We start from the raw sequence: 25,135 nt of genomic DNA on the forward strand, positions 1-25,135 counted from the left end.
CCGATTTAAAATCACTGAGCTGATGCAGCTGAAATTCTTGCTAGAATCTTGTATCTTGTTTACAGAGTTAGACAAAGAAGTCAGTCTCGATAAGAGATGTATATTAAGTCAAGAAGAGCTGCATTTCTAAACACAGTTGACAACTGTCTGTCATTCAGCAACTAAGAGCGAATGGCAGAATTCAGAGCCCAAGCCAAGTAAGCATTATCGCTTCCTCCCATCTGTCAGGCTGCAAAAACACTTAATTACAACAATCTGATCTCTCTGCCATGTCTGATATATTTCAAACTTTCAGCATTCCCAGCTCTTGAATTTTAAATCTGTGTAATGCAGCCAGCCAAGCAGAGGCTCTGCTTTGCCACGGTGTCAGGTCAGGTGTATAGTGGGCTTGGTGTAACGATTTCATGGCAAAAGTACTAGATTTGAGCACAGAGAATTCTACATTACACAGTTTGATGGGGATACACGCATGTTTAGCTCCCTCCCAACTATAAAGAATTAGAACTGTGAATTAAACTTGCTATTCTGCCACAGACCTAGCAGACATTAGTAATATATACTCACCCGTAGCTTGCTACTATGCAATTTTAAATTGGGTTAAACAACTCCGGAGCTCTAACTCTTCAGAATATAAAACAAAATGGTCATGGAAAAAAGGGAAACATTCATATAGGTATGTAAAAGTTAGTACAAACAGCATATAGCTCGTTGTTTTTAAACAATCCTAGGTATTTCACAGTTACGACGAGTGAGTTATTAGCACTGTTAAGCCCAGAAATACATTGCTGAGTGGCTACAAGGCCAGCTTTTACAGGAAACCTAGCAGGTATGAAGAATCTGTACAGATGAACAAAGAAAATAAGGAAATTTTCAGCGCATGCTTATTTGGTGACAAAATTTAATTTTTACATAGAAGCAGCGGGAATGTAGCCTCTGCTACAAATCTTTATTTGAGTAACATCTAAATGCTGTCAAAGGAGATGTCAAGTACAGAAAAATGTTAACAAACTGTACAACTAGTATGCATATTTCAGATATCTATTAGCCACAAAGTCTCCCCTAAAAATATCTAAAAGAAAAAAAGGGAAGAAAAACAAACAAAAACAAAACAAACAAACAAAACGGAATATACCTGTTTTTCCAAACAAGGCAGAAAAGAAAGGAAGTTATGAGTGGAGAACATTCTAAAGGACAAAATTCTAAATGATAATGTTCTTTTTTAAGAAAGAATTAACCAAACTGGGCTTACTTCTACTTGTTGCTGATTTTCTCACAGAAGCTACATGGTCTTCGGAGATAGCCAGACGTCTTAGCACATCGGCCAACGCTGCTTTCAGCACGGTGATTTCATCTTCTTGCTGCTGCACTCGCAGCTCTAGGGCTGAAAGACGGTCCTGGACATCAGAGGTGCTTGCAGCGGAGATGCTGTCATCTGTTGGGAGAGAAAAGAGGGTACAAAGAAATAGTTAGTTGTTTTGTTCAACATGAAAAGCTTTAAATAAATAAATGGAATGCGCATCCTATCTGAAGATGTTCAAGGGAACGAAGAATGGACACTATATTTCATGTATCAAATTAGATAACACAAGCCCAGTGTGGTCCTGCTACAGTCATAAGAAGAAAGATGAAAATACTGCAGAAAAAAGACTTGTTCTATGAGCAGAAGAATGATTGAAAATAAGTTTATTTAAAGAGTCATCTATTAATTAAACGCAAAGGTATAAAACAGCTGTCACATTTTACAATATATTCTCTCAGAACTATTGAAGAATTTTAAGTATGATCCTTCATTTTAAAGCAAGATGGAATGCTTAAAAAAAACCACAGTTGAACAACTAAGTATAGCTAGCCATGACTTAATTGCATCAAGTGACAATCTTAATTTAACCTGTCTAGATCAGAATACTCAACTCCACTTCCTTCCTTTTTTTTTTTTTTTTTTTTTTTTTTTTCACATCACCACCCTGCACGTTCCAAAAAAATATACGACATTATAACATTTGGCATGAAGCGAAGAGAAAATAAATACTCCACAAACGGTTCCAAAAATCTGTTTGGCCACACAGAGATAGATTAGTATTGAAGGCATAAGCCAGCCAAATCTATTCTTCAGTGGTAAAAAGGAAATTACAGCTTCTGCATATTCTTTGTCTTTGACAGTTCTTTGCATTATTTCTGCCAAGCCAAAATAACACATAACAGATTTTATATTTGGCTGCTTCAATAAATCACAATCCAACCAGTAAAAAAGCTCCATAAAAGAATGACTGTTACTCAAACAAAAGGTACTGAATTCCTTACCCATCCTGATTTGGGCTTACTATTACTCCAAAGAAGCTTTTAATACAAGATCCCAGGTTTATGAAAAAATTAGGAAGTTTATTCCATAAGCAGATAGGATAAGTCTACATTCTATAAAACAAATCCAAACAGCAAACTTATAAATAAAGGTACATGACTAGATACTATTACTGTGATTACATACAATCCAAACTTTAGCCCACTAATATTATGAACAAATAACAAGGAAAAATAAAAGAGATATTTAATATAAATCAATACTGACAAAGCTCTATTTTTCACTAAGAGCCTTAAGCTTTAAAATACTTGCACAAAGGCATTGCTATCGAAATGTAAGCAAATAAATGCTGGGCCAAATCCCTCCAATGAATTGCAGGTGAAAGGGATTAAGAAGTTTAACACCAAATTCCTTGTTATTAGAACAGATAAAGACCAAATATTTGATACATACTACAGAAGGAGCAAATAATACTTTCATGAGAAAGACAAGAAATTATTAAAACAAAGAGTTATTAGTGAAATATACTCATAATTATTAAACTGAAAGGAACGGTTACATTAATAAAAACAGATCTTCTATCACTCCCAGTGTAGTCAATGTGCTCTTACCAAACACTATGTTAGATATTCTGATCGAGGACAGCTGATACAGTTCCTCCCAACCTGGAGAAGTTTTTATTATTATTATTATTATTAATATTATTTTATTATTATTATTATTAATAATAATAATAATAAAATCCCCAAAGAAAACAACCCACTTTGCCCTCTCATGAGGCCACTGGAGGTTCCCTACCAGCAGGGACCTGGGCAGTGCATAAAGGAAAAAAGTCAAATTTACATAAACTCAGCCACCAACAAGAGTTTTGACTTCAAGAAAGCAAACTGACTTTGAGCAGCACTGCAGAAACTCCCGTTTTTCCTCTACGGACAATATTAACCTTCAAATAATTGCAGAAAATCATCCAAAAAGGAGGACAGTAGAACACAGTGACAAGCATTTTCAAAATATAACCATTACAGTATTTATATCTCATCTTACACTGGTAGCAATCCAGACCAACACAGAAGAAACAACAGTTTGATGCTGCCTTTAAAATATATATATATATTTTTGTCTGCCAAAACCTTCAGTTACTGAACTATTGAAAAGCTTTATATAGGATAAATTTCCAGGACTTACAAACACACAGCAGATTACTCTAAAACATTTGTGAGGGGAGCAAGCAGCTCTCTCTCCATTATGCTAAACCATGACTTTAGAAGCAGGCACTACCACGCTCCACGCACCGGTGAAGGGATCACCACAGAGGGACCAACCCCGTGTCTTTTTTCCCCTTATCCCTCTGTGGCGCCAAAAGCCCAAGTGGTTTCGTGCATGGAAAAACATGCAAAGCACGGGGCTGCAGCAGCTGAGCAGGGAAATTGAGTTTCCAAGTCATGGGCATCACAGAGAGGACTAGAAGGAGACTTTGGAGAACAAGGAGGCCGCTCGGGAACTCATGAATATTGTGGCAGATCTCAATGGTCACAGCTGCACCCCTGGAAAGACATTTTATTTCTCTTTATCACTGCAAAGAAAGAGACTATGTTTTGAGTGATGATGGTTATGTATTACATAACTGGGCACTTGAAGGGAGAGATTCCCAACCCGAATGCTACCTCATCCATGCCAACTGAATGCCAACGTGCCCTTCTGGGCAACCGCTTGAAAAGTGAATCAATTAGGAATTAGCTTAAAAGAAGATGCCTTGAATGAAACAAAACACAACTGCAGTCATTGCAATCACTGGGGACGGTTGCCTTTTTTTTTTTTTTTTTTAAAAAAGCATGTAAGTTTTCAAAATACTTGGCTTTCCTAATTTTCGTCTGCTACTGGAAATGCATTTTTACAACCCAAAGAGCTACTTCAAGAAAAATTTAAACTACTTTCTTTTAAAGGAAACGGCCTCCTTCAAGGGCAGGCCATTCCCCTCCCCTTTCAGAGGGAAGAGAGATGCTAAATAAATCCAAAGACAGTCAGGTGAAACAAAAGGGAGCCTCCTCCCTTCCTCTTCCTCCGCTCTTAAACATCTGCACATTCCCTAGTGGCACAGCTGGCATTTGTCTAGGTCTTCCATGAGCCACTTGGCAGCAATTTATTTATCCATTTATTTTCAGAGGAATTTATTTTTAGGGAATAAAACATGACATTTCTAAGTCTAATTGGTTGTTTTATTTTTGATTCACTCCACTTTCATTTTATTTTTTTATTTAAAGTAATTTGATCGTTTTGGTGTAACAAAATAGTATTACTTCTTACACGCCAGTAGCATTTCCCCAGTTGTCCATGCCCTGTGCTTTTAGGATAGGCACTGGGACTAGAGTCACTGGGGAAAAGGAACCACCTGCATTGCCTGCTGGTGACAGCAAGGAGGAAGGAGATCTATGGTCCTTTAGTCCTGAAAAAAAAGATAGCTCTAACATAGAACATCAGTACTCAAATTGCTGCAAAGCCATGCTGGGTCCGAAGCTAAGACATTCACGCTTTAAAAATGAGCTGTATTGTGTCCTACCATACGTATCTAGCCTGATTTTTACTTCTGCCATTATGAATTAGCTTTTTCTCCTCCCGTTGGAGTAAGCAGGAATGTATGAGACGCTCAGGCCCAGTACAACACTTCTCAGTGAGGGCTCATAAGCACTAATGTTCACTGAGTAACTGTACAAAGACACGCTACTCTCCACGGGACTCCTGAGAGTGGCGCACGCGAAGCCGCTCTCGGCACATTGAACACGTCTCGGACGTTAGTCAGGAACCTCCACAGGGGTTTCCAACACGTAGAGATGGCGCTTACACCTCCCAGCTCATGTATCACCCGCGAGGCACGTGAGGACAACAGCTTTTCACAAGCATCACTCAGTCACTGGCTGCCTAAGGAGAAATGTGAACCGGCTCCATTTAAAAAGCTTCTCATGACCAAACCTCTATTCTGGGGCCCCTCAACAATTTCAGAGCATCCATTAATCACTTCTGAGTCGATTCCTGCAGGCTTTGACAAAAATAGAGAGTTTGATTTTAGACAAAAGCAACAGCTCAGAAAAACAAATTCTGCAACATCCAGTACACGAAAATTTGAACCACAGGGTGGAAAATCCTACATTTTATCCAATAAAGCCACACAAACCACAGATATGTTTAAATTCCCATCTGCCAAGGCACCCACGCAGTTTTCAGTGTTTTCCCAAGAGTTTTACATGTCTTTTATTACAGAAATGTAACGGAAATTGCTTGTGAACTGATCTCCGTACTGGTCCTGGGAACACGATTCCAGAAAGTAACTGGTCCAAAAGATTATTTTCTCATTATAGCAGGGATGGGTCCACGTGTGCAGAAAGATATGTATTTGCAAAACCTCACATTTTTATTCTGAAGGCCAGTGAAGGGTTATATTTCCAGAGAAATACATGATACATTTGTTTTTCCTGCATTGTTAAATGAAACAAAAAAACTGTAGTTTTCTGCAAATTGTTGATCTGAACAATAGCTCATAAATGGTGCAAAAATTTGGGCGATCACATGCTAGGAGATGAAGAGGAGAGAAGTCCTTTAAAAAAGGAAAGGTAGAATTAGACTATACAGGCTTCTGCTCCGAGAGGCTCCTTCCCTTCTTCCAGAAGCCAATATACATACAAACCACCTTGGTTTTGTTGAGGGATATGAGTCATGGGAAGAACACGAGAAAAACTGAGATTAACACACACAGCACAAACATAGAAGGTTGAAAAAGCCTGCTAGTCTAAACAACAGCCAAATTAAATTCTCATCTGCCCTAGAAGGCAGGGGTAGAAGGTAAACCTGGTGGCATTAAAGTGAAGTGTAAAGTTCTCAGCAAGTTTTCCCTCACCATTAGTACAAGACTCTGGCCTTCAACACACTTGACTGTGCCCATGCACTTTGACTCCCTTTCCTTTGCTCTTTTTAAATTTTCCATTCAGGAACTGTTTAAAACGAATGCACTGCCTGGTCTTGCTATTCCAATAGACAACTTGCATTTTTAATGATAAGCCATGTGCTAATATTGCTTATTATTCACGTTAAAAGTACAGCAGCGCTACCCACCACATAAATGAAAGATATAGAACTCGATCATTTAAAAAAAAACAAAAAAACAAAAAAACCTCTCTCAGGTCTGGAAACCCAGATTGTGTCTAAAAGCCTGAGCAAAACCCTGAAAGGAACATTGCATATGCTGTTATGAATTTATGCATTGCTGTAGTGAATGTAAACTGATCATTTTGGAATACACATACACATTCTTATCACCCAAAACTCATTAAAAAGTTAAAATAACAGGCCATAAAATAGTAATTTAAAGTATTATAGCCATACAGGAAGTTTCAAAAGTAGGAAAACAGATATTTAAACTCTTCTTAGGAGTTTTCAACTGCCCACGATCGACATGCATTGTACAACTGCAGTTCTTCGTCTTTGGATGACCAGTGAGAAGATTTTACTATAGGACATGAATATGATCGAATGCAAAAGTTGCTACAGATCCTTACAAGCTCGTTTAAGAGCTGTTCAAAGGGAGCCCATGAGCCTGCCGCTACTACATCGAGAACATCACACGGGTTTCTGTAGCAATGTCATTTTCAAGAGTTGATCTGACAAACTGATCTACCACTTCATCCCTAATAACTAAGCAAATTTTGAGGCATATTGGTAGTTTTTCTTGTATGTTTTTTTCTAAATATGTTTGTGCACATACCTTTTTGTACTGACACAGAAAAAGGCAAGGAAAGGAAAAGGATTAAGAGGCAATAAAAAAATACTGAAAAAGTTTCATAATAACCACAAATTGCAGAAGTCATTATAAAAATATTTTACATAATATTCCTATGCATCTGCTTCTGTAAATCATATTATTTTAATTTAAGTAATATAGAAGTGCAACAGCATAAAATTCACAGAATACAGCTCCATCCATGCTTCATTCGACACCTGCAAACGAGGTTTGGTTGACAGGCCAAGAAAACAAACCCAAATGAGCACTCACTTGCACATCTCTCGTATCTAACACCAGCATCCACACAACCACCTGAAGAAGCAAGGAGCCATGCTGACCTGCTGATGCACCCTTTCCCCAGCTATGTATTTCATACCAAGTTTGCCTTCATTAAGGCAGCACATGTTCTCATCTTTCACATTTTATAGAGAGGGAAATGTTTTCTTCACTAGCAAGGCACACAATCTCTTAATTGTATCCTCAGGCTTACTTAAGTTAGTATATGAATTAGTCCTTGAATGTATAAGTATCTCCTTAAACATCTAAAATGGTTTGTCTTTATTATTTCCAACATCTTCTTTCTATTCTGCAGCCTCCACAGGTGGGTTAAGGGCAGGAACATCAACTGACCCCAGGCTCTCTTTGATATCTAATGCCATTTTCCTGCCAGAGGCAGAGAGGCAGAGCATCCTTCCCTGTTGTCTAATGTATTTGCTTGGAAGCTTACATAGGAATCAAGGCGAACACTACAATAAGCTCTTCTGCTATTAAATATTGCACGTGTATTAAAAATAACAGGTGAGCGCACACTTACTACAACATATCCTTTACTGAAAATATTTTGAGTTGTGCTGGAAGTGCCAGCATTGTCAGCATTCTTGAAAAATACCATGATAACACAGGGATTCAGAAATGGCAAGTTAATAACCTTGAAAAGAATCAAACTAAGAACTTCAGCGCAAGGATTCGCTCTTCCTGCTGCATCCACAAAATGCTTTGAGAAAATAAATTTACTCATGCTGAAGAGAGTCTCCATCTCCAAAGGTTCCCAAAGCTCCGGGCGCCGCAGCACGGGAGCCACCTGCGAGAGACCCTCGACGCGCACCGAGGCCAACGCGCTCCCTGCGTGCGGCTCAAGGCTGGACATGGGAGAGCAGGGAAACATCCCTGCTCCGAGCGCATTGGGAGGAGGCACCTGTGGGATCTGCTGAGCCAGAAATACTGGACAGGGGCCGGGAATGCTGCCGGTGCTGCCGGGCCCAGCGGCAGCAGGACCCAGGCTCTTGCTGCAGCCGGCGCTGCCCAAGCCACCTGCCTTGACAACCCGGTCCTGGGAGTCCCAGGTTGGGCAACTGCTTCATTAGGAAATTGGGCGATCGGGAGGCGCTTTGGACCTGAATCTCCTTTTTAAGTTTGCTCTTCATCTGCTAAACGCAAATACCGCCCCACTCCGCGGAGAGGTTAGTTAACGTTTGGAGGCTGCTGAGATCCTGCCACAGGCTGTGCAGAGAAGCCAGTGTCGAAACTCCTGTGTTTCTCCAAAGAGAAAATCCATGCAAAGTGAGTGAAGGGAATTCAAAATACCGCGTGGGTGTGTGTACATACACACATATATATACACACACATATGAATGAATTATCCAGAAAACAAAACAGAGGCTTCAAAGGGTACTCCAATCCTGGTATTTACGTTCAAATTTGACTTTTCACCCTTAACTGGCAAATTTCAGTTTTAAAAAAGGGATTATCTGAAAAGGCTCTGGCTTTCCCAGTATATCTTCATTGACAGGAATGCTCTGGGGAATGAGGAAGGGAGTGTGAAGGATTGTCAATGCAAAAGAAAAATAAACTAACTCCTCCTCATAAACTGGCACTCTCCACCAACCTCTACACCTGCCCGTGTCCAATCCAGCCCCCCTCTATTTAACTGCATTTGTCATCACTGCAAGTGATGTTGCTAGTTCCTGCTTAGAAAAACGTCCGTATATTTACTGTACTTTTTGTAGAATTTAAGTGCACTCCATATAGGTCCCTGCTGATTTTCCGAGACAAAAATCTATTTTGATTACATGCTTGCAAAACATCCAGTCTTTAGATTGCAACAATGCTGGGAAAAATCTGACATTTCCCATTACTGCTGTAAGTTTCCTCTGCTACAAAACATCTGAAGGCACTGGTACCAGCAGAGTTTTAATCTGAAACTTATGGAAACCCTCCAACTTGTCAAATATTTATTATTTATTTGGGCAACAAATTCAGACGAGTTTTGTTTGTGGTGTGGTTTTAACTAGTACATTTTCTCCCAGGAGGAAAGCCATGTTTCTGTTCCTTAAACTTGCTATTTCTTCATCTGTTCTAGGCTATAATTTCAGGAGCAAAAAACAGAAGTACTGAAGTCATTAAGTGAGATAACATGGGCCCAAGCAGCATGCTCTCCTCTTTCATGGCTCATATTTACTTTGTATCATGCAATGTTTATTTGCAAAATTTCACTAATCCCAAGTCATGACAAATGCAGTAGTTTTCCAGCTTCTGTTATCTAGGAATTAAGTTAGACAGCATTGCTGAAAATACAAGTGTTGTGAACCCCCTTGGTGCTATTCTAAGCAGCTTTGTAACACAAACGCAGCTGTACAGGACTCCACGAAGTCAAGAAAAATAAAAGGTTTCCTGGTTTATCTTACTGCTTTCCTTTCCCGGAGAAGGATGTTTTGCATCCACCGGCCGCTCACGAGCTCCGGCGGCTGCGCGGCTGTCAGGGGTCGCTTGTGTTTTACAGGCGAGAGCAAGTTATCTCGCAGATTTAGCCATAATATGTTTGCACAACAGGACTATATTTCTAATATCTGAATGATGGACATGCACACAATATATTAACCTTGCAGTACTGTCCCATTAAAGAGATTTGCTTCTTGATATCCACATGAAACAAAGCCCACGGTGGGGGCTGTTCTTGCTGGTCTCCTGCTTCCTCTGCTCAAAGGAACCCTGCCCAGACCCGTCTCTCCAGGGATTGTTCCAGACCCAAAACGCAGCCCAGCAAGGCAGGCATCCCTCAGTCTGCCACAGCTCCCCAGCAGCGCCCCTAAGCCCTGCCACCAAAGCGCCAGCTCCCACTCCCCGTGCCCTGCATGGAAGCCTTCCCTGGTGCTTCCACCAGAAACAGTGGGACCTTGATGGCCCTTGTGCTTGGCACAGATTTTGCTTGCAGCGAAAGTTGTTACAGGAGGAGGCTGGCATAAAGATGAGGGTATGTGGCAGCTATTGCTGCACTCACAAGTAATGCCACGCACTGATTTTAAAGCCTAAGCCCATAGAGAAGAGAATTTTGCAACTACTTAGCTTACTTTCTTGATACTTAAGGTACCTAAATGCATTCCATTTATTCATAACCCCATACAGGCACTGTTTTATTACCTCTCAGTAACAAAGCCCTTTTAATAACATGCCAACTCTCTCCTCTGACAAGCTAAAGTGAACTTGAAAATTCGCGGTCTTTCTGTACAACTTTTTCTTCCTACCTGGAAATTAAGGATAAAAGAAGCACTACTATGAGGTTTTCTGACATAATCTCTTCTAATGCAAAATTATGACTGCAATCCTACTCTTAGTTCCACGCAGAAATCAAACGCTTGCATGCATCCACACACATTGCCAAACCCACCTGGCATTGCTGCAGCTAGAAATCTCGGCAAAGGGAGATGACAGGAATTTTAAGAATCACAGCTGCAACGACAGGTCCTCCTGAATCCCCTTGGGGCAGCCTCCTGGAGCCATTACTGCGCTCACAGGGCCAAGGAGCACTAGCTCAACCAAGAAACTCAATCTGACATGACACTTTCAACAGCAGCACTCATAAAATCCCACCTGTGCTTACCTCTGAAGATGCCTCCCCAAGTTCTGGGATTGTTAGTGCAAGAGGGACATCCCCAGCTAATGCTTACCTAGGAGGAACCACATCAACCACAGCGAGATTGGCTTTAGCAGAGGGAAGCACTGCAAGTCCTCCGCAAGGATGAGTGCCTGGGCAGACCTGCCAGGCTGCCTGCTTAGGTTCAAGGATAACGCACCAGCTCCCGGACTCCCACACAGCGACCTGCGAGGCGATGTTTGCTCAAAACACATTACTCACAGCACCTTAAAGGGACCCGATCTGCCTTTCGGTTTCAACCGAGGAGCAAGTATTGGGAAATAACAGGGACATTTCCATACAAAGCACCACCTCAGCCCAGACAACAAGCAGAAATATCTGTATTGATGCAAGCCAATAACCACTCTCAAAAAGGGAGCAGAGCATAAATACAATAAAAAACTGTCTGGCTCTTTAGCTAAGCTCCTTTGTTTTACGACCTTAGCAACTAAATAGTCCCAGCGAAGATCTGAAGTTAGCACCTCCTATAAACAAGGTGCGAGTGGAAAGCATTGCTCACGCTTTTACTGCTGCTGGGGCTGCTACTGCCTCGTAGGAGGCTCGCTGTGCAGCAATCAAGCTGCCACCCTGCTGCACCAGCGGCTGAGCAACGTCAGGATTATTAATATTTATTATTTAAAAGAGCATCTTTCTTCTTTCAGACTGCAGACCTGCCATCTCCAACGCTGCTAGAGTTCTGTTTTTCTTTTTTTTTTTTAAACAAGACTTTGCCAACAATAAGAGGTTTCTGCGGAAAAAAAATAGAGTAAAATTAACTTTGTTCATGAAGAATTCTAGAAGAGCATGAGAACTTCCATGTGTGCAACTACCTGCACATTTCTAAAACACAGCTCAGCTGCATCCACAGAGGTAAATAAAAATGAAGACAGCGTTATACAATAACAACTTCTCAGAGAGAACCTATCACAGAGAGAAACATTCTGGACTCCGTAACAACTGCATTAAGATCTTCTCAAACTTCATCCCAAACGTGCTGTGGAAGCTCTGTGTAGAACTGAAGTGCTATTACTGCTACTGATAAATCACGGAACTATCACAAACGTGCGCATGGAATCTATCTGTATGGAAAAAGTCATAAGTCTTCACAGGGAAACCCTTGAGAAATGTATGCCGCTTTCTATGCAGAAAGTTTGGCCGTATTTTCCAACTGTTTGCTGCAAGGCTTTAGACCCAGTATTTAGACCAAGGAAACACCCCTGCAGACCATAGGAGAAGAGGGAGCAACCACAAATGTGTCCAGTATTAGAAATAATCGAGTGCTACAGACACATACCAAGCACCCAAAGATTAAATCTGGTTATGACTAAACAACACGTGGCAACATAATGACCCATGAGCAAGCTGCATGGAAAGAAAAATTAATTAAACAAGAACCAACTCTAACAGATGACTCCTTTGACATGATGAATCTTTATCTGTTAAAATACATAAACGGTTTAAAAAAAAAAAAAAAGAAAAAGAAAAAACCACCAAGGATGTTGAGCTGCAAGCGTAAGCCAGTACTTGTGGTTTTCGTCTTTGACGAATGGCAGTTCTCAGTCACGGTGGTCATCGCTCCATCGCAGACCAGAAACCTGCTTCAAAACTCTTCAGTGCACGGGGTATTGCATTCTGTATTTTATAACGTGATATTTACAACAATGCTTAAAAAAAAAAACTATAAATAAAACCTATAATTTTCCATTAACTCTACTAATAAAGTAAAAAATATACTGCAGAAATGAGATATACATTGTAGGTATCTACTGTTTTCAACTCTATTCTCTTCTCCCTTTTTAAAATCTTAGGAGTTTCTACAGTTTTGATATTTGCAGTGGGAAAATCTGAAGCTGAAAAATAACTGCAGCTATTTCAAACCACAGAATTGCCCAGTTTTCACCATTAGCTCTCTTTCTTCCTTTTTTATTAATTTCATATAAATGTGTTAAGCATTAATTACTACAATTCATGTATTTGCATTTTTTAGAATAATCGTTCATGAGTTTACTATTTCTGCATATAATACCAGCCAACAAAATAATAGGATTTTTCATTCATTAGAAGCATACCAAACAAAACATACCAATAAGAAAAAAGTGCTCCAGACTTTCTTTTAGCACCTTTTAAACTTTCCAGTGACCCTATTTTCCACAATTCCATTGGGGTCTTTTAGTGTTATCAGGGAAGGAATAAAACGGAGATAACCTGAGCGTGAGATGGGGTTTTTCGACCCCACTTGAAGTTTCTAACACCTTAGCAGGATGTTCTAACCACGTTTCCTTGGGCTACAACCGAGGGTACAGCCGCACGCACAGATGACCAGGGAGGAAGCAAGAGAGGGAGCGACGGTGTCACTCTTCCCTGGAGTAACTACTGACTGCACGCTCTTACTCAAGAGCGAACGCCAGGTTGCCTGGCCTATTAATCCACATTTACGAGGCCGCTATGTCAACACGCTGCATGTTTCTGCCTCGCTCGCCCTCCCACGCCTGCTGCGCGTGCCCACACGTCGGTAACAGGCGCCACCACCCCCTGTCACCTGCGAGTTGCCCACCAAGGAACGTCACCCGCAGGAGACCCACCGGCAACGCAGCCCATACCCGTGGGCACGGGAAAGGCGCTGCAGGAGCGGGTGCAGGGGAGGAGAGGGCAACCACCACGGCCCTCGGGCTTGCACCAGCCTGCACCAACGCCCAGGCTGAAACTGGGACTACCCAAGCAGCTCCCCGTCCACCCTGCCACCAGCAGCCACGTATCGCAGCCTCGATATGGAGGGAATGGCACGAACACAAGCCACTTTGAAAGCCACACTCAGAGAAATCCAAAGCCACTTCTGACTCATGCTTCTGCCCCTTCATCGTGTAAAAACCTACTGCTCAGTATCGTGCTGGTCATTCAGCAAACGAGAAAAAGCGAAGACGGCAGCAGCACATGAAAATCTGAAGGACCAACGTGTTCTGCCTCTCCAGAGGGAAATGCCCTTTGGTGCATTTTATAGATGTAGCCAGCAATACTCAGATTTAAATCTGATTATGGGCGCAGTTCTGAAGAGCACAGCTGGCAAAACCCTATATATCTGCTCATTTTTTGGCATGCATATGAACGAAGAACAAAAAACGGGAGTGGGAGGAGAAAAGGAAAGACAAAGACTTGACACCTGAATTCTATCCAATGTATGTTTCAATGATGTTATCAGAGTATCTTCTTGTCACACGTTAAACAACTGTGACTAACATCTGTCACGTTCAGTCATTCCTTCCCTTCGCCTGTCCCCAGAGCAGGATCTGCATATGCTCACTGCAGTTTTATGGGCTTATTTGCCAGCACTGCTCTCGGCATTACCCTGTGTCACTGCAGCAGGAGCAGGCGGAAGAAGCCCACAGAGGGATTTCCAGGGCTGCTCCCCTCACACGGAAGAGTTTGTCCAAGCGAAGCCACAGTGTGATGTAGAGTTCAGTCCCGAGAACCTACCAGGAGTCTGAAGCTTTTTGTGTAGCACTTAATGGAGTTTGCTTAGTCAACTGTACCTTCAATATTTCATCAACTGTGCTACAATGCTGAGTGCAGTTTGCAATTACTCTGTGAAGCTGAGGAAATGATAACTGCTACTATGCACCAGTGCTCACTTTCTTTTCACATTTCTTTCACCATACTTGTTCCTAGAACTGCTAAAAGTGGGATAGATACAATAACAGGTGAAGTAAAAGTGTTGCAAAGAAGTAACATTTCTGAAAGACTATCAAGTTTAAGAAATGAGAATATTACCCCTCTGTGAGTGTATTAACACAGCCTTCTTAAAAGCAGTAGATGAAATCCCACAGGCCTTTATGGTATTTGTAATTTTATTCATATCTGCATATCACTGCTGTTACAGTGAAATACTGCAGATATTTAGTTCTACCTGCAGTGCTGGTAGAAATTCACCAACGCAGATACTACGGACATATATTTTTGTTTCTTAGTTGAGGTACATATTGGAAGATTTTTATGATGTGTGTGTGGGCACACATCAGGTGTCTACAGCCCCAGGCACTCGGAGTTAAAACCTTTGCACTTGCTGGGGCTCAGACCAGCCACCTCCCTCGTGGCCACGTACCCGTGAGAGCAGCAGCAGCACCCCAAGAGCAGCGGGCACTTTGATCCGAAATTTAATGGGATGAAGCCGCCTGGAAGCAGAACTGGCCGATCCGGCTCACAGCTCCCTTAGTGAAACGCAGGCTCAGCTAACTAATTCACCGAGCAGGAAGGGAGCGATTACAAACGCAGCTGGATGGAGCAGTGCTTAATAGAACCACTTCATAAAACATTCATTTAACCCTGAAATATTGGAGAAAGGCAAGGAAAATCACAGTAACCCGATAAGGAAGGAGACTTTATAAACAAACATAAATTGCTCTTCAAACTCTTCAGTAGATTTATGGCTCCGTGAGAGGCAGCAACAGTACTTTCACAGACTGCACAACGAGGCAGGATTTCACTTCTAGGCTTAAGATGAGGCTCTTGGCTGAAGATAGTGAAATGATGGGGCAAAGCATGCCAGTTAAGGGTGGCAGCTGTCATCACTTCCTTATATAAATGTATGGCATAATGAGCAAAAGCAAAGAAGCGTATACACGGAGAGCAAGATTTCATCTGTTGCTACATTTGGAAAAACCAGACAAGTTTCCAGGCATGTAAACCCTCCAATTACAACCATGGATGGCCATGACTACAGAAAGGCAACCCTTTGCATGTCCTTCTTGGTGACTGCTGCTCATTCAAGTAGGGAACTGTTTGCCCTTCTGTTGGGGCTTCAATGAAAACAGAGGATTTTCTCCAAAATACAACCTAAAGTATTTGGGAAAAAAGCCCTAGATGTTGTAGAATATTGTGACTGGATTTCTTTATTTCTAGAAAATGAAGCACTCCTGAGACAAAGCCTTTGGGCTCCCTTCCCTAGAAATCTCACTACGATAATTCTTCAAGCAATATAGAATCGGATCCTTCTGGAAAAGAGAGTAACAAGTTAAGAGAAGGTATTTACACTTTTCTGAATTAGGATTGTGGCCAGTGTTCTAATGTAGCTCTTGAAGTATTAACTGTAGTACCACCTCCTGAGAGTAGAAGTGTATAAACGAGTCTCAGGCCCAAGACACTGAACAGAGACAGAACACGTCAGTCCTCATCTCAGGCGGTCAATATACAAAGAGTCGTCCCAACACTGCTGTGTCTGAACACGAACCAACCCCTGCTCACTGAACGACGGATGCAGACCCACAGCAGTGCACAGGATATGTTAAAATATTTCCCAGATCTTGCAAATCAGAAGACTCGTACTAGGTGACCTGCCGTAGGCTTATAAAAGAGCCGAGGATTCACTACCACCTCTCCATTAAAAATTGAAATTAAAAAAGTCTAATGCTTGTGAAAATGATCATATAGTTTCAAAGATTACTTTTTGAATTCAAGTAGATCTAAACAAATGGATATAAACTAAAAAACAAAAAACTCCTATCCTGATCAGCACAACCCAAACTAAACTGCAGCCCAGAGCTAAATCTGACAGTCAATATCTCCCTAAAGGGGCTTGTTATGACAGAAGCCCTGCCTTAGTTGTAATTATAAATGGCTAATTAAACACAAATAGAAAAGCCATCACTACTGTCACCTGAGACAAGTTTTTAAAACCCGAATAAGCTTCTCATCAGTACTAATACCATATCGCCCATGCTAAAGGAAGTGCCAGTACTTCATTGCTGATAAAAGAATTTATTTTTAGATTTGGCAAGAAACGTTTGATTCCATGTATTAATGATAATACCTAGAAATAAAAAAACAGGACTACCTCACAACAGTTTTTTTTTCTCCTTCCTTTTTCTCTGCATCTCTCAAGCACATAGTTACACATAAGGTAGAGTTCTTCCCACAAAAAAGCCTAACACTGGAACTTTTTTTTTCAAGTATAAAAAGGACATTAAAGTATATTTTTGAGGGAAAACACCTTTCAATCTAAATTTCTATTCAACTTCTAGCTCAATCTAAAGCCCTTTCCTACCTACTGCCATTGCAAAACTGTTAAAAATCTTCAAAGCGAAGATGCCCTCAAGGATGCAGGGACAAGCTTCAGCAAGAACGGACTTGTTGATTCTCCATCACACCAGTCTATTTTCCAGACAGAGCACACTTTTTACAAAAGTTATGTATGGTTAACTGATATGAGTAGGAATCAAGATTTCAAATGACTAAAACAGATTACACTGTTCACATTAAGTTACAGTGTCCCAAACCACATTTTATTTCAATTATAAATTCTGGCTTTAACTCTTATTCAAAAAATCCTCAGTCTTGCAACAAGTTAAAATACATTCCCATGATGTGGGGAACAAAAATAAATATAGGTAAAATATATATATATTTAGAAAATCAGATTTATTTCTAGCACCTTTACCTGGAGATCCCTACACAAATCTCACAGAGGACTCCAAGATGCCACACACACTTCTCAAATGGTCAGACTGGTCAGATTTTCATGCCTCAAATTCAGGGCCAAGACACTGCCCCAGATTTTCACCAGCAGTTTCCAAACAACTCTTCTTAAAAAGCATTAAAATAAACCGAAGTATCTTTATATCAGCATCTAATACAAAGAAAAAGAGTTGGTATATCTCAGCCCTAAGTATTTCAGTTCTTCTGAATTTTGTTCCGAGGATAAAGAGTTAATCATTAGTCTCCCTTTTACTGTTTTACCATAAGAAATTGTGCAAGTCTGCAAAAGACTATTTGAAGCACTTGTAATTTTAAAATTTCCAATTCATTCTCCCCCTTTCCCTTGGGTTGCAACATCTTAAATTCTAAACCAAATGCTATGAATTCTGAAGCACATAAAGTACAGTACCCTGCCTGGTTTAAGAAAGTACATTATAGCAAGGTCACTGCTTTCTCCCACACATACAAATACAAATTGATGCAATGAATACCTGCCTTTATTTATTTTTAAAAGCTGCTTTCTGTTCCAAGAAAAATAACATTAGACTTTCTAGGTAAGATATTATATTTATATCAAAAAAATGCATGGAATGAATCAGCAAACAAAGAGCAACTTTGGTGAGGTTTGCTTTCCCCGAGATAACACACTTACATGCAAGACCAACAAACGCATAACTCTAACTGTCTAACTGGATATAGTCTTAAAAAAAAAAAAAAAAGTCATATACTTTTGTTTGAGACAGCAAGAATGCTGCAATTAATTATCTGATTTACACTAAGCAGAGGCTGGTTTGGTAACAGCTGTTTAAATAAGGGAAGCCTGTGTTGAAAGATTTTTTTTACTACTACTACTACCACCACCAAATCAGTAGAAATGAAGTGGAAAAAGATCTCTTGTTTCTGAAGGGCAAAGAGATATTTTACACACACGCACGAAAGAGAAAAAACAACAACAACAACAAATATAGCAATGGACATACTTTAAATTGCTGCAAACACAGTTATTTTAACTGCATATTCTGAATAAATCTTTACTGCCTCCTGCCTGAGGCCCGTCGGCAGTCCAGACTTTCCTACAAGGATTTCTTGTTTTTCTGTTCTTTCTTTTATTTACTAAAATTGGAACTGAAATCAAAGATCGGTCACACAGAAGCACCTTTTACCCAAATGCTTTAGAATGTCCCTTGCAGGGAACACGTCTGCCTCTCCATGCTCAGCCTGTCCCGGTGCACCCCAGGCTCCACACTGTGGAGCAGGAGGTGCGACTCACTGTGCGGGGCACACACTGACCAGCGGACAGGATTTTTATAATCATCTCTCTGCTATTTTCTCCTCGTGCAACCAAGAAAGATACAAATAAACCGCTTATTTTCTCCAGGCTAGAACGCTACACTGCAACGAGCTGTGCCTATCTTGGGAAAAGCTCACCTTGCTGGCAGCTAACGAAGCTATGGCGCTAACTTAATTACGCAGATGAGTATTTACCACGGCATTTACTTTTCGGATTTCCCTCTTTTCCCTGCGGGGAAAGGGAGGGGAGGGTGAACGCGAGGGGAAGGCAGCAGCTGCCCGCGGGAGCTTGGCAGGGGCGCGCGGGGGACGCGGATACGTTACCGGTGCAGAAGCTCATAAGCGCCGCGGGCTCACAGGCGGCGGCGAGGCAAGGCAGGGCGTCCTCCATGCTCGCCACCTTGGGCGCGCGGGCGTCCCGCCACGGCGTCCCTCAGCGCGCGGCCCCACGGCCCCGCGTGCCGGCGCTCCGCAGGAAGCCCTCCCGGTCCCACCGCAACGCTGGGACGCAGCGGGGCCCGCGGCCGCTCGGGCCCGCGCTGCCGCCGCTGCAGGGAGTGGCCACCCGCAGACGTCAGGAGCGCGGCGGGCCCCGCGGCGAGCGGCCTCCGCGGGCGGCAGCGCCGTGACGCAGCCGCGCCGTCCCGCGCTCTGCGCCGGCCTCGCGCGCGGGCCACCCGCGAGGCCCGGGGAGCGCGGCGAGCGTGGAAAGATGCAGCGAAACGCGTGGGGAATCCCGCCCGCGAGCGGCTTCCCCTCGGTCTGAACAGCCACGGCTGGTTTCCAAACAGGAGCCCCGCTCCTTAGGTATCGTGCAGGTAAATCCCTGCTGCCCCAAAGCTTGCGTGTTTGGCCTCCGAACAGCCGTGCGTGTCAGGGCAGTGCAAAGCCCAGCACCCAGGGAAAGCTTCGCAGGGGGGTGGTAGCGCTGCAATAGAATATTTTTCATGTGACGTATTCCAAGATGAAACAGCCATGACGTCATTGGCAATATGCTTGTATTTGCTTCCTTACATCAAAATGAAGCAATATATCCCAGTGCAAAACTAGCAGCTTTTCCAGGCCGTCATTCCATTAGGCAGAAGAAAACACATAACACAAATGCATTACAACCTACTTAACGTGATCGTGATTTCGTCCGTCTTGCGAGATGAAGTGCAGCCAGATGAGAGCTAATGAATGCAACATGTGTTCATTCTTTTGGTAGCTGCGCCTCAAGCCAACTGGCAGGATGAACGCAGCAAGATAAATGTCAAAACAAAAGTATTTGTGAATATTGCATATATTTTGCCTCGTCTCTCTAGCACACTTCAGATAATTTAGCGTTCTCAAGGCTTTGCAAACATATTTGGTATCTTTGGACTTAAGCCTGCTTTCCAGACAACAGGATGGTCAAACAAAAATGCATGAGGGAAGTCCACGTGTCCATTCAAAAACAAGGAGGGGCAACACTTTTTTCCAAGCTCTAAAACAAACTGTTGATAACAAGGTTCAAAATAATGCATATACCTAAGGCAGCGTTTTGCACTTCTCTCCTCTCCTCTAAAAGAGTTCTTAATCTTTATTTCCCTGCAGCTGTGAAGTTGCTTTCAGTCATTTAAAAATGCCCTTAGTCAGCTCCACACAGCTCTGCGGAACAAGCCAGACCAACAGCAGAAGCAAAACAGATTATTGTAATTAATAAATAGAACAGTTTACTGTTCAAAATTATACTCCTAGCAAAATATTGTAAATCAGACGGCCTTCAAATCTGACCGTATACACACTGACCATGAAAGCAGCAGAAGCGCTCTCACTAGAGCGATCACCTGTTCCCTCCTGGTCTCAGGGTTGCTTGCTTCACCTCTAAATCTTTCATACATACCCCAGCTCCTCCTGAGAGTCTTTTACTCTTCTGCTTCTGGCCTGTACCTGTCTTTCCAAACAAGCTCCCTCGCTCTGCAGCCTATTCCCGCTTAAACATGACCGCAGGATCCTCTTCTCAGCCACTATTTAATGTGAATCTCGGGTGAAGAGTCAACTCCTCTCAAATATTTTAAATAAATATAAATGAAACAAGTACCTAAAATATGACAGAGCAAAATAAAACCCATAGAGTAGACAAGCCATCTTTGCACAGAGAAATCCCTTTCAGCATGTCCGTGGTGAAAAGTTCAGCATTACACTTCATAAAGAAAAAAACATGCTCTTCAATCTCACGTAATAAAGCACCTTAAAAATTGGGAAGAGAGCCACGTATGTTGTAAGAGTTGGGTTTGCACAGATGCTTTAGAAACATCATGCATCTGGTTAAGACGGTGGATGTTTCAAAGAACCACAGCTGTATCAATCAGATCGTGAACCCACAACGGAGCCATTGCTGGACACTTAAGGCTTTGAAATACCATAAAAACATTCCAACCTGCATTTTCTTCAGGGGTGAGGTCAAATGGTTTCTCCGGCATTTGAAGAGAGCAGTAGCAAGCTCCCAACTCTTCCTGGTCATCACTTTCAAATGGAGGCAAGATAAACATGGCTCTCCGGCCCCCAACAATATAATATCCTGACTGTGGCCCACCTAGGGCGACCTTGGGAACCTTTTGGCAAAGTCACAACACCCCAAATGGTAGAAACTGCAGAACAGAAACCTTCTGCACATGCTATTGTCAGTAATTGGAAACCAATAGGGGAAATTATTGTTTCCTTCATAAATGATGCTGCCCCTGAGAAAATATCTACAACTATATGAAAACTGATAAAAAAAAAAAAGTATTTCTTCATTTTGTTGAAATTCAGTAAATTCTCTGCCTCATGAAGCAAATATGAGTTCCACATGTTGCTACGTGGCCTTCCCTCCAATGGATTACTGGAAATTCTCCCTACCTACCCGTCTTACAAAACATCCTGCAGCTATAGCTATGTATCATGTACACTTCAGCAACCCACTATACTGAGACTAGTTTAAAGGCACTTTTGTTTTCAAAGAGCAAGATGGCAGCGCCAGTTAAATCTGTTTTTCATTGGTACAAAGTTTGTTTTTCCACTGTCACACAGTTCTTCAATTATTCTCCCCACCCACAACTCGGGGAAAACAAAAAACAAGCAAAGCAGAAAGCCTACAACATGTTTGGAGGCCATGAGCTGCATGGCCCAACGGTATGATGTTTCAGCAGTCATTTGCATCTCCGTACCATTATAAACTCTATCCCTATGGAAATGATGAGGTAATAATGGCTTTTTTAATAAGGAGAAAATAGCAGGACTTATTAAAATATGCATAGGTTAATAAATTAAAAAGGATAAGCCCCATCTAGCCGGATTGAATGCTTGCATTAACCCTAGACTTCTGACTAGGGTTAACTCACCCAGGAAGCCTCAGCTCCTTCCACTCACTCCCTCTTCTCCTCTCACTCTGCTCCAGGTGTTGGCACTGCAATAAAGTCTATTAAAACCTCATTCTCCGAAGCATTAATGCACAGAATTATGAAAGACAGGACCTTTGAGGAAGGTCACTTTCAGCTGGCATAAGCCAGCGTGACTGCTAAAATAAGCATTCCTGCCCTTTTCCTGCATCGCTCCCATCCTTATCCTGTTCTCGTGATTGGCGTGACAGCTCGCACAGCTGCAGGCAGAGCACGTCGGGGGCCCAAACCACACACCAACCAGCCCACCGCTCCGCTCCTGTCACTGATCCCAGACTCCGCCGAACCCCCACAGGCGTCCTTCCCTGGCATGGCTAATGCTCCACGAGAAATCACACGTGTAACCATCAAAGCCATCCCCGGGCTGCCCTCCGGACCCCAGCAGAAGGGGCACCCAAGCTTGGCGAGGGCGGCGAGCTTACAGCAAGGCCGGTTTGGTTCCCCGGCGCGCGCGGCACCGAGCGCAGGCGCTGCGGGCCTTCCGCCGCCTGCCCGGCCCCGCGGCCCTGCGGCAGGGCACGCCGAGCATGGCTGCTCTTCCTGCCTGCCCGGCGGGCCCGGCGCAGAAACCACCAGCAAACAGCACCATGAAAACGCACCGGGTCTAAAGCACGGCCAGGAGAAACGTTTCCCTGGCGAATTTTCCTTGGAGCATATGTTCCAGATCGCAGCGGCAAACATGGTCTGTCTTACACCGTGGCCCATGAAAACGTGCACGCGAAGGCCCCTGGCAAAGGGCAGGTTGTGAGCAGCAGCATCCCCGCTAACTTGGAACTACCTAACTTGCAGCTATGAGTTGCGAAACTCATAGTTTTGCAAAGATCCTTGCAGTTTCATCTCTAGCCGAGAAGTTACTCAGCCTCAAAGACAAGTTTTACATAAATAGAAAATGGTATTTTCATAGCTAAAGGTAAAATATACAACATTGTTAAATACGCAGCATTTCCACTTTCTGAAAATCAACATCAGTAAAAGCTAGATTTTTAATATGGGCAAATAACTGATATTCTTAGTCGTACCAAAGCTATGGTTGTGGAAGAGACTGGCTGTCTCATCATCTAGTTCATGTCAACAGAAAAAGTACTAGGTTTTGGTATGACGAAGTAGGGAAGCACTGGGGGAAGCGACCAGTTGCAGAAATATTTTCTAGCAAAGAACTCTTGAAATGCAGCCTTTACATCCAGAAATGTCATTCTGCCCAAGATTTGAGTATTAAAAAAAAAAAAAAAAGTCATTCTCACAAACTGAAACACATCCAACTAGTGGCTGTTTCCACTAATATATTGCTGTATTGTTTATTATTCTCACAGCTCTTAAAAAATCATTTTAAACTCAATTAACTGGGAGGAGGAAAAAAAAAAAAAGAATTTGAAACTAGTCCACTGTTTATGATGTGGACCAGAGAGTTTCTCATTTACTATGCAGTTTGAAATGCTGAGGAAGTACAAAATCCTTTATGAAAACAACAGTAACAAAAACAGCAATACTTCAGACAGAATTAATTATTATTCAGGATGTCCAGCATGGGATTTGCTGATGTTTTTGAGGCTCCCAGAGGACTTGCAAGCAGGTGACTAATAACCCTGGAAGGACACAGCCACGTCTGAGCTCAGGGACTGCGAAGGACAGCAAAGACATCCCAGAGCTTCACTCAGATGCGGCCACCAGTCCTGCTACTGCAAGTAAACGAGGGGGAAAAGCGACAGATACTACTCAAGCTTAGTCTGGATAACAGGGAAATACATTTCAACTTTTGGGCTTTTATGTATGCCGTCCAAATATACCCCCAGAAACCCAAATATTACACCTGAGAAGTGGAGCGATTATCTACATTTGTGACAAGATAAACATAATATATCCTATTTAAATATTATCTAGTGCACTCAAATGCAATGTAGGTGTCAGACTTTAAACTATTACAACACTTCAGAGTTTGACCTTATCAAAATATCATTTACAGCCACACAGTTTTGACATACTACATGTAACAGCTGTACAGTCCATAAATTACCCTCCTGAAGTCACAGAACACCAAACGAAGTGATTCAAAAGGAACTGGTAGGGACAACTTTATACCAGTTTCATTCCTTTAAGAGTATTTGACAGCATATTTTGTGCTCTCAGGCAAATTGGTCCCAAAAATAGACATTGCAATCAGGTTACAAATATAGGACTCTTTCACAATATTTCAATGCTAAGTCAGGACTCTTGACCTATAATGCTGGACAAACATAAAGGCTATCACACATATTTAAAGAAATGGCAAGATGGAAACTGCTGTTTACATCTCTCTCTTTTTTCAGTAATGTTCTCAGTGTTGTATTTCAGCTTCATTAAAAGGGTAACATAAAATGGGGGATTGGCTGAAGATTATTATGGAAAAAAATGTTAGTAAGAACAAACTACACTGCTTCCATGAATTGTTTGATACAAAATTGTCATTGGAAGGAAATGGCTTGTTCACAACTCAAGAGGACAAAAGCAACCTTTGAACTAATTAATTAAGCAAACTAAATTAATCAAGAACAGAAGTCATGATTTCTTGAAAGTTGAAAAAAGAAAAAAAAACATTATCCATATGAAAATACGTATTGACTTTTGAATTATTCTTCTTGTAGGAATAGTCATGACATGAAACAGCTGACACAACTGATAGCCTGCGACTAGAGTACTAAGAAACAACAGCAACCCACCATTTTACTTGGTAGGTTTTTCACAGGTCAAGACTGAGGTCAGTGATTGACTAAGGATGACTTTTTGACCACTATATTGGTATTGCCAGAAAAATCCATTCTATAGATCAGGAAAAAATCTTCTTTCCTTGGAATCACCAAAGCTGTCCTGACAGCTCAAGGTCACCGCGAAGAACAAGCAGGTTGATGAGAGAGCAGAGAAGGGAGCACAGAGCCCGAGCTACGCACCGGCACGGGTCTCACTGAACCGATAGATGAAGCAGCTGCATTGCGGTCAAGTACGTACATTGCCACAGGAAGAATAAA

The 25,135-nt window shown here is 42.1% G+C and overlaps 1 protein-coding gene across 1 annotated transcript in view; it reads right to left on the reverse strand.

Moving 5' to 3' along the window:
* Positions 1 to 25,135, reverse strand: part of EML4 (EMAP like 4) — a 136,509-nt gene that overhangs the window by 65,713 nt on the left and 45,661 nt on the right. The window contains exon 2 of the mRNA XM_088527404.1: positions 1,250 to 1,432. Within this exon, the coding sequence (XP_088383530.1) occupies positions 1,250 to 1,432 (183 nt within the window). The remainder of the gene's footprint in view (positions 1 to 1,249; positions 1,433 to 25,135) is intronic.

The sequence above is a fragment of the Tinamus guttatus genome, unplaced genomic scaffold (genome assembly GCF_059628265.1).
Source record: "Tinamus guttatus ecotype Peru unplaced genomic scaffold, ASM5962826v1 Tinamus_guttatus_pri_ptg000286l, whole genome shotgun sequence".
Lineage (NCBI taxonomy): Eukaryota > Metazoa > Chordata > Aves > Tinamiformes > Tinamidae > Tinamus > Tinamus guttatus.